Source organism: Toxorhynchites rutilus, chromosome 3, assembly GCF_029784135.1.
Source record: "Toxorhynchites rutilus septentrionalis strain SRP chromosome 3, ASM2978413v1, whole genome shotgun sequence".
Classification (NCBI taxonomy): Eukaryota; Metazoa; Arthropoda; class Insecta; order Diptera; family Culicidae; genus Toxorhynchites; species Toxorhynchites rutilus.
In genome coordinates this window covers 41,004,607-41,015,418 of record NC_073746.1, presented here as the reverse complement: position 1 = coordinate 41,015,418, position 10,812 = coordinate 41,004,607, and the positions used below count along the sequence as shown (strand labels likewise).

The window sequence follows — 10,812 nt, the reverse complement described above, 5'->3', positions numbered from 1 at the left end:
TTCATAGGTCTAGAGTCTAGATAATTGATATGTGGATCTATGAAATATAAAATTCCTACTGATTTATAATTCAGGATGTGTCAATTCGCCATCATATAAATTGTTACGCATCAATGATGTCGAGATTTCTCAAGAGTACAAGAGTAAATTTTTTCGTCTGTTTTAATTCTTCTCTCAAACGTATAAAAATCGTTACAAATCTACTCGAATGCATCATTCACTAGCGATAACCTCTCCGGTAAGGTGCAGTCTGAAAATCACTGAACGGAATCAAACATGAAGGTAAGAAAATCATCACATCTCAATTTGGAAATAAACTAATTTTCAATCTGTGTATCAACAGGCGTTTATTGTGTTGTCTATGGCTGTGGCCATTGCTTCCTGTGCGGCAGTTGACGAGTCCTCGAAGAAAGAGAAACGTGGACTCTGGGAGCTCGGACATGATCTTAATGGCTTCGACGATGATCACCATGACCACCGTCATCACGAAGTCAAACATTTGCATACAACCATCACCAAGAAGGTTCCCGTTCCATACCCAGTCGAGGTTGAGAAACACGTGCCAGTCGAAGTGAAGGTTCCATACCCAGTTCACGTTGAAAAGAAAGTCCCGGTTGTGATTGAGAAGAATGTGCCAGTCTACATCGAGAAGAAGGTTCCAGTCCACGTTGATCGCCCGGTGCCATACCCAGTCGAGGTTAAGGTACCAGTCTACAAGAAGGAATACGTTGAAGTGCCAAAACCATACGCAGTTCATGTTGAGAAACCCGTCCCGGTGTATGTCCACAAGCCAGTGATCGTTGAGAAACATGTTCCAGTGACCGTCCACATCAAGGAGCACAAGAAGCACTGGAGTCTGTTCTAGGAATGGTCGTTTTGTAATTGTTGATAATAAAATATTTGTTTAAACTGTATTCATCATGTTTCTTTTTTTGTGCTGATGTTTTCGATGTACTAAAATTATTACTGCTCTGCTGCATTCAAAAATTTGCATCGTAGTTTATAAATATAGCTAACATTGAGAAAAAATACTCGCGCTTCTGCAAATAATTTGTTACTGACCCTTAATCAACTATTACAGTGACCTCTCGATTATATCACTGTGAGTTTTTATTACTCTCGAATTTATCACTGAAAATGTTTCGCTAAAAGAAATAATAAGAAGTAATGTTTAGTGTTTCGATAAATTATTGAATAAAACATGAGAATTAATCAAAACAAATATTTTAAAGCGTTCATGCCTATTGTAGTGATTAACCGTATTCACGGTACTTACGGAAAATTTTCTTACTGCGTAGTGTGTAGCGTATATTCCCGATTTTTATTTTGAAGGCCCTCATATTACCTTCATGAGTTCAGAATCAACAAATATTGGTTGTTCTGAGCGACCTTCTGTCAAATTGTGTGGCCTGTGCCGTTTCACAAGTTTGTCCTTTGTAAGAGACAGGAGAAGGGTAATTTATTATGTCAATTGTTGGAGTTCTATTTGAAGTCGGAGATACATTGTTGATGATAGCTTTTGCATATTGAAGTTTGTATTTATTCCTGTGTAGGAAAGTAATGATAATAAAAAATACAATAAAAATACTCCAGATCGCGATTCAATCTAATCGATGAAAAATTTTCAAAAAAGTGTTCTGCGACTAACTAACCGCGCTGTCTAACTAACGGCGTCTAACTATTTGAATGCTATAGAAAGTGACCACCTTTGCATTTGATCAGGTATATAACTGCTACGAATCTGGTTTATTGTTCAATATATTACAATGTTATATTAACCCATTTGAAGGAAAAATCGTTGCAGGAATCAAAATGGTCAAAACTGGATAACCATCCTATGTTTTTGGTACTCTGAATCTGTTATTGATGATAATTGGAAGATCGGAGTGTCCTTAATGTTCCAAAGATACGACACTTTCAGAGTTTTATTTAGGATCTCATAATGCCTGGATGGAAACAATTTAGTGAATGATCCAACTTTTGAACAACAGAACCGATTCAAATAATCTATATATTCAATTGAGCTAGTCTGTTTAAAGAAATCGCATAAATCCAAACTAATCCCATAGGAATATTGATCGTAGACTGAAAACATGTTAACTTGAAATGAAATAATCATAACCCAAAATTAAAGAAAACATATCTCTGGTATTTATATATGTTACAGAAAACAAAGCTTTCAATAAAAAAATAGAAAAAAATATTGCGCCCTTGTCCCGAGACTATGTAAAGTATAAAAAGCAAATACAATCAATAATCACGAAAACAAAATCCAATTTTTTCGCATGTATAATATTTATTCCTTCAATTGGATATATCGATTATCTAATCGGCCCAGTAGTTCGAAAGTAATGAATAGAAAAGAGTAATTTTTGGAAAAAACGGGAAAAATTGATTTTTCGGACTATCGGTTAACTTTGAAAAATCATAACTTATAAAAAAGAGCATCTCTGATTTCTGCATTTGTAATTTAAAAAATCCTCACCTTTCGAGCAAAAATCTTAAAAATAATATAACAGCGCCCTTGGTCCCGAGACCATGCAAACTTTAGAAAAAAAAAACAATACAATAGATAATTACGAAAACAAAATTCCTATTTTTGTGCAAGTGTAGTTCAAAAATGACCAGGATACTAGCTATTATTTGATATATCGATCATCTGAATTGGTCCGGTAGTTCAAAAGTTATTTTTGTTGTTTAAAAACAAAACATTTTTGAAAAAAATGGGAAACATTTTTCGGACCATCCCACAATCGAATTGGTCATCCTAATGAAAAGATAAAAAAAATACGGGTCTTGTATTTTGCGATAAGAAACAAAACTATCAATTTTCACGAAAATCTTAGATCCACTATATCGGTTTGGCATGAAATGGGTGATATAACACATTAGTATAGACCAGGGATGGCCAAACGGTAGTCCGCGGTCTACCGGTCGCCACCGTAGGTATTTCTAGGTACCCGCCAACTGGTCTAGGATAGTATCACCTCCAAACGCAATGGAATAAATATCCCTCCACCTTTTGCCGTGATCATTCTACACTGTGTTGCTAACCTGTGCTAATATTGATAAAACATATTACAGGTAAACTTCGATATAACGTACATTTCACTTTCAAAATTGTACGTTATATCGAAGCATAATGAAGTACTCACAAACGTAGTCTATAATACATTATTGTGTTGCTGTTTTAGTCAAGTTAATGAATAAATTCAATCAGAAGACGAAGCCAGCCTTTCTCATGATGTTTCCCTTCGTACTGTTGATTGAAGTTGATTCATTTAGAATCTGGAATCACAAAACCAGCTGTATTTCGAGATTGACTGAAGGTACAAAACTTGTATTATCATTACAATACAGATAATTCATTGTTCTATCAGAAAAAAAATTTCCTCTACACTTTGAAAAGGTGTACCTTATATCGAGGTAAAATGTACGTTATATCGAGTGACGTTATATCGAGGGTACGTTATAACGAGGGTACGTTATATCGAAGTTTCCCTGTAGTTAGTAGGGTAGATATTTCTTCATTAAAGTTTCCGTTTTAATATTTTCTTTCAGATTGTTAGTTCTTTTATATTAACACATCCGGTTGTCCGACCATAACTCGTAGTAAAGCAAAAATGTCACTAGGAACAATTTCTGCTGAAAATGCTGGAAACTTCCGACATAAGGTTTCGAAAATCGATAAAAAATATTTTTTTGTTCGCCTTCGAAAACTGCGAATGATAGTTTTAATGAAGTATTGTTATTTTTCATTTCAAAACTATGATGAGTATCGTAAATTAATTGTGCAGATTTTTTCATGAAACAATGAATTTGAATAGAACAACAGTGATAAATGAGAAAATTGAAATTTTTAAAATTAAATATAGGGCCCTATTATGAAATTTTAGTTGAACACAATTTTGTTTCTAGCTCTATTTTTCTGTTAGAGATCTAGTGGAGTGAAAACTGTTGTCATAACTTTTCGAGCTGTTTGGTTTACTTGTTGCATTTCTGATATTTTGCTTTGGGAAACATTTCGGCAACGTTTCAAAATATACAATTCGCAACAAATCGAGAATGAACTCGATTCGATGAGTTTATATCGATTTATAAAATATTTCCAATATTTCCGATAGATAGTTCTTATACCTCTAGGTAATTGAGAACTAGAATAATCATGTTGGATGCATTTTACACAATTTCCTTAAAATATTGATTGATGAAACTTTAGAGAAAATAAAGCATTACTTATCAATTGTTTAGTCATCCATAATTATTTTTCATTTCATAGAATAATTGTGTCGCCTAGTTGCAAAAGCGGCCAATTCCACAAATTTGAGAAATTCGTCTTTCTCGGTTTTTTAGACCTTAGTTACGTTTTTCCACTAATTGGTAGTGAGAAACAGCACAAATATCACTCAATTCAATATAAAACACGTTTTTGAAGATCATGATGTGCTGCAAAACAGGTGACATGATGCTACAGAAAATCGTCATTCTTGTAATTTTTTTATTTTTGGAGTTGGCAATTTATCATTAAATATTCATTAGTAGGACCTATTTTTTTTAGGATACAGTATCACAGACCGAGAATCAATAATTCGGTTTTGAGGAGCCTGAATTAAATGAGTATTGAAACTGCAGTTCAAGAAAAAACAGGAAGTGGGTTATATCTATGGTATAACCGCAAAGGTGACGTAGGACTATCGTTGATTTAGAGATCATTTGTTTGAAGTTGAATCTAAATCAATTCTGAATGAATGAATAAATGAATAAATGAATATTTGGGGGACTTCGAAAACGAGAGCGTTACGTTGGAGGCACAAGGTTTTATGTATTCAATATAGGATACGAAAAACCTTGTTCTGAAGAATAATCTTCAGAAGCTTTCCTGCTAACTGCACTTGATTGACAAATCACAAAATGTATTACATGGATATTTTATGGATAGAAAACATTAAAATAAACTCTTTCACATGAATGTATTTTTAAATTCCCAGAGGAACTGGCAGATTATTTTCAGTAACGATAAGATATTTCCACATTTCCTCGATACTGGAAGCCACTGGTGGGCTAAATGCTAACTCGATAACCACCTGTTAATAGCACTTGATTGAAACATATTTGGTCACAGTGTTACATGGATAGAAAACATTAAAATAAACTCATTTACATGAATGTATTTTTAAATTCTCAGAGGAACTGGCAGGCTGATTATTTTCCGGATCTTTCTCGATGCTGAATGGCATCCAAACGGAAAGAATTCCGCGCTTGTATATGTGTGTGTAGCGGCTGCTTCGAGATCTTCCCGGGGAACTGTTTGTGGCATCACTCTCCTCCTGATGGATTCCCTTCTGGCCTAAGGTGCACAAACAGGCTCTTGGTGACACCGTTCATCCGCGCTTTCATGGTAAACGAAGAGCTTCACCACAACAGCGACAACATGCTCCAATCGCTGTTCAATTAGAACTGAGTGGATTTACGAGCGGCGCTCGCTTATATACCGATTGGTGATTTCAATAGCCTGTTTTGAAAGCAATTTTAAGGCTATTGAAACAAGTTTTTGGATCAAAAAGTAACAAGTATAGAACGCGTAGACATTTTTTCTTTCGAATGAAGTGTTTATCATACCATTTCGTTCAGTTGTTTAGAAGCTATTAACGCTCAAAATCTCGGTCTCCGGCGTAACGCTTTCGTTTTCGAAACGTTGATTTTACACCCCGGTATAGAAATGAAAGACGTAGTTCTACGTCAAAAAATCTGGAGTTTTTTCATTTAGTTATATATTTTTTTACTTTAAATAAATGCCAATAACGCCTAGAATTACAGAGACGTACACAGTCGGTGACACCGTGCGCGAGTATACGAATCATAATTTTGCGCGTAAGTTCATTTGTTTCATCGTCTGGTACTACATTCATTTTCTAATGACTTTTTGATACAGTCAATGTTGGTAGACCGCGGCCTTACATTTGAACAATTAGTCGCGCGTAATGTCCAAAAGTTTGGCCACCCCTGGTATAGACGAATCCTACTACTACTACTAGACTACTTTCTGAAAGGTGCCAAAAAATTGTCTTTCCTTTTTACAAAAAAGTATAACTTTAAAAACTATAATACCTACAAAATTCCGGTCAAAGGACGAAATGTGGGAAATTATTAAAATTTGCATTAAAAAATATCTTTTTTTTTTGAAAAAAAAAACATGCGCTAAAAATTTATTTTCAAAAATAAATTCATTTTTCTCAAAAATGTATTTTTTTTTCAATTCTCAAAAAAATAATAATAGCCCTTCCTATTTCCAACAAGTCGTCCATACATCGGAAGATGGGCACTTATACAGGGAAAAAGTTTTTCTAACAACAACTTTTTCATGTTTTTCTTTGAAAAATTACTATTATTATTTAATTCGTAACATTTGTATGTATAAATTATCGCGATTAACATGCTCTGCTAACTTTTTTCTATTCAGAAACATGTCAAGAACATATCAAACGCGAGAATCGACACACATGTTATGAGTAAAACATTCTTTTTCCAGGAGCCTCCATACAAAAATGCCGCATGTTCCAGAAACTAAAAGAGATAGAAAGTTGACAAATTTTCGAATACACTATATTGCTATCATGACTTTAAATAAAATTAGAATAAGTTGTATTTTTTTTGTTTTTAGAAAAACTTTTTCCCTGTATAAGTGTCCATCTTCTGATGTATGGACGACTTGTTGGAAATAGTAAGGGCTATTCATATATATATATTTTGAGAATTTAGAAAAAACGTTTTTGAGAAAAATGAATTTTAATTTTGAAAATATGTTTTTTTGAGCGAAAGATTTTTTCAAAAATGAAAATTGTGGAATTAAAATTTATACAATTTCCTACATTTCATCCTTTGACCCGAATTTTGTTTAGTATTATAGTTTTTAAGTTATTTTTTTTTTGTAAAAAATCAAGAAAATTTTTCTGGTCCCTTTCAAAAAGTAATCTAATTTTTTTTTTTCAATATTTCAAGTATGTAAAGTTGCTTAAAAGACCCATGTGTTTACTGCTAAGACAAGTTGGCATGAAATTCGTCTATAGAGAAAGGACAATTGGGAATGTCCGATGAAGGATAAACATGAAGAAAAAAATGTATGGATACAGGTAGCAACCGGAAACATCAGCTCTGAAATACGCGATCTGATAACACCAACAGAATGCAATCCACACAGAACAGCAATTAGAAAACTGACTGATACTATAGAATGGACCGAACAAAACAGCTTAGATTTAGCTCATATACTGCGTTTGAGAAAAATACGAGAACTTTCTATGGAAAAGCACTGCAACAATATGTTTGTTGTGCGATATTTTATTGTGTTGTTTTACATGTCCGTGTGATAAATATTGTAATAAATATTTTTCGTAAATTTTGTATGTTGGACGATAAAATAAATATCCCTCCACCTTTTGCCGTGATCATTCTACACTGTGTTGCTAACCTGTGCTAATATTGATAAAACTTATTAGTTCTAAGGGTAGATATTTCATTAAAGTTTCCGTTTTAATATTTTCTTTCAGATTGTTAGTTCTTTTATATTGACACATCCGCTTGTCCGACCATAACTCGTAGCAAAGCAAAAATGTCACTAGGAACAATTTCAACAATGTTCGGTTATCATCAATCATCGGTTATGTCCCCGACATTACCCACCCAATGAGGTTGAAATGATAGATATTGAAGGATAAAAAGATTGTTGTAACAAAATATATATCTGTTTCAAACGTATCACGTTTTCATTATATCACGCGATTCTTAAGACCGTGATATAATCGAGACGTTACTACAGTAAAACCTATTTTTGTGCGACTTTTTTTGCACGATTTTTTTGTGCGATTTTACGTTCTTGTGCGGTTTTTTTGTGCGATTTTTTTTGTGCGGTGTATGAAAAGAAGCATATTTGACGAAGTTATCGTCCATTTAGTTTTTTCCGATGGTTTATATGCATTTCAGTGCGAAAAAAGCATATTTGCGTCTCAATTATCCACTTCTGAAATCATTCCCCTTCTCCCATCAAATGCTCTAAGTTTTTCTAAGTTTTTGCATGACATGATTTCTAACAGCAACACGTTTCAACATGCAACTAAAAGCACAAAACAGCCACGCACAACCGAAAAGGCTAAGGCGGCGGTGACACTGGATGCAGAGAAGTGATCGTACGAATTGTATGCAATAGTGAAAGTAAACAACCACATTGAGTTGTATTGGTGTGGTTACATTGCTTCCCCCTTGCTTCGTTCGAATTCGTCTGTTTCTATCGAATAAAATTGTTTGTTTCTATTCGTACAATCAAATTTTCGTGCGTACTCCTATCCAAAGTAACCTTAGCCTAAGAGTCCCATCTCAAAGCAGGGAAACAAAAGAAAATTAAACTGTGAATGGCGTGGGTTTGAGTTATTTTCTTGGGGGAAACTTTTTCTATGGGGTCCCTATCTACCGCACAAAAATATTAAATTATTTCGCTAAAACTTTATTATCGGAATATAAAATCATTATCAGGAACACTGCCCGTTCACATTTCAACACCACTCGCAAAAAAAACAGATAATCTTCCCATGGAATATTCATTCGAATTAACAACTTATGTTTTTAAAATATGTATATTTCTTCCGTAAACCCGCCACCATATTCTGCTTTATGAATACCAGTGGTTTCTCATCTGGGCCGTTTAACACTGTATGATTGTGAAATCTAGTATTTAGGAGTTTTCAAAAAAAAAATTCCTTGCACTTTTCTTGTACCGTATCTAAAGTAGCGAATAATTACAGTCGACTCATGGTTAACGAGTCTACCTGTCTACGCAGTTGTTATCTTTATTTTGAAGAGCACAATCGAAATATATATAAAACAGGGTGTGTTTGAAACCTTCTTCCTATATATCACGATGTATATATAGGCGAGTGGAATATCCGATTTATGGTCACACAATTTATGATAAGTACCCTGAAACCACCCTCTGGGGCACAAAGGTTCGCTCAACATACAATAAATGGGTAATTTTTAATTGTACTTTTGTTGAGTATAATGAAGCTTTCTGCAGATTGTCTACGTATTCAGGAACGATCAGTATCACAATTATAAAAAAAATTAGGTCGCAGAAACGTAAGAGAGTATAAAAATGACTGATGTTGATCGAATAAGGAAGCTGTGGTTATTACAAGTTATGATCAAAAAATAGTGTTGCTCGAATGTTTATCGCGACTCAATTTACAAACATTGATACAATGGTCTAATAGGGACATGTTCTAACATCATGGCTTCCCGTTGCTGTTAATTATTTTCGCATTTGATCCATAATTTCAACCAAGCCAATTTTAGCAGAGAGTGATCAATAAAATAAAATAAATTAAGTTACGTAAATAATTATTTTGTGATAATCTTCGCAGAATGAAACCAAAAATCAGACGAACAGTGGCTGACGAAAGACATGATTTGAGAAGAATCTAATCTTTTTCTGTCATGAAGGAGTTCAAAGGCGACATTATAAATCGAAAAATATGATAAAATGGATGAATATGATGCCAAAGCCCTTGTTAGAAAAAATGACGTAGTAATGAATGAAATGCAGATGTAGAAGGAACTAAATGTAGTTTACCAAATTTGTTATCCTAGAAGATCCATCAGGATTATTATTTTTTCTAATTATACATGACGATAATTGTAATTATAAACACGCGTTTGCTACCGAATTAATTAAGTGACACTCCACTACCTGGGGTTTATTATTTCAACATAAGTGTAATACACTTGAAACCTCATGCCATACGTTATGAAACGGGGAAAAACAATACTCCACCACATTACAGCATCACAGGGAAGTGAATCGGTAGCAATTCATTAACTCATATCCTGCTGTTTGGCCACCACGCAATTATGTGGTGTCGACCAATCCTCCAGATATTAATTTATTGACACATCTGTTGGAAGTGGGTACCGACAAAAAAAATCCCACTCCCACACTCTCTTTCAATCGAATGCCATCAGCACCAATTCGGCGACGCTCATTGGCCCTCCAGCCACCAGCCCAAGCGATGTCCTTCCTTGCGGACTGCGGTTTCGCATGCCTGCCTCTATGATAGATGAAGGTTTTTCACGGTTCCGAGTTTGTAAATTGATTGGATGCCGGGGGGCTCGAATGCACCGTCAAAATGGGGAGCGATGTTGAGGCAGCATGTTGCGCGTATCGTCAGCTGCAGTATGTAATGCGAACATGCTCCTACTGACGGTTTTGCGATGACAGTGGTCCATTTCGCTAAATTGAAATTGAGTTATTCACGAGAGCATCGCTTGAAGGTGGGTGGGGGATGCAGGAATAATCGATTCACATTCCCTGGAGATAATTTCATTTATACAACGTTACGTTCACGCTTTGTAACAGTAGAATTGACACTGAGTAAGAGACATCATACTGGAATGAACATTGGCGCTAAAAAGTTTTCTAGAAGCGAATCGGAAGTATCCGTGAATCAGAGATCGAAACAACCGAAAAGTTCCCCAAATCGATATCTTCACCATCGCATCGCGAGTCTGGGCATCCCCGGCTTCCGCTGGTACACACCTCTAAATGGGCTCCTTTTGATGGCAATATTACTCGCCGTGCGCGGCAAGTGCCTTTTATGGTAATAGCAGCCTTCACATACCATTAAAGATTTGGTAATATTTTTCCGCGTTTCTTTTGCCGCCCATAAACCGAACACGCTTCCGAAGGTTTTTTTTTTATCCCTCGGTGCGGACTGAAAAATGGGTGGGGACAGCAATGTGGAGGGATCTGGCGCAAAGCTTCGC

At 35.1% G+C, this 10,812-nt stretch overlaps 1 protein-coding gene across 1 annotated transcript; it reads left to right on the top strand.

Annotated features, from left to right (window-relative positions):
- The first annotated feature begins 223 nt into the window (after positions 1-223).
- Positions 224-865, top strand: LOC129776716 (uncharacterized). The gene is made up of 2 exons (XM_055782517.1): positions 224-282; positions 344-865. The coding sequence occupies exons 1-2, from the start codon at positions 277-279 to the stop codon at positions 863-865; spliced, it is 528 nt and encodes a 175-aa protein (XP_055638492.1). The 5' UTR covers positions 224-276.
- Positions 866-10,812: the final 9,947 nt, after the last annotated feature.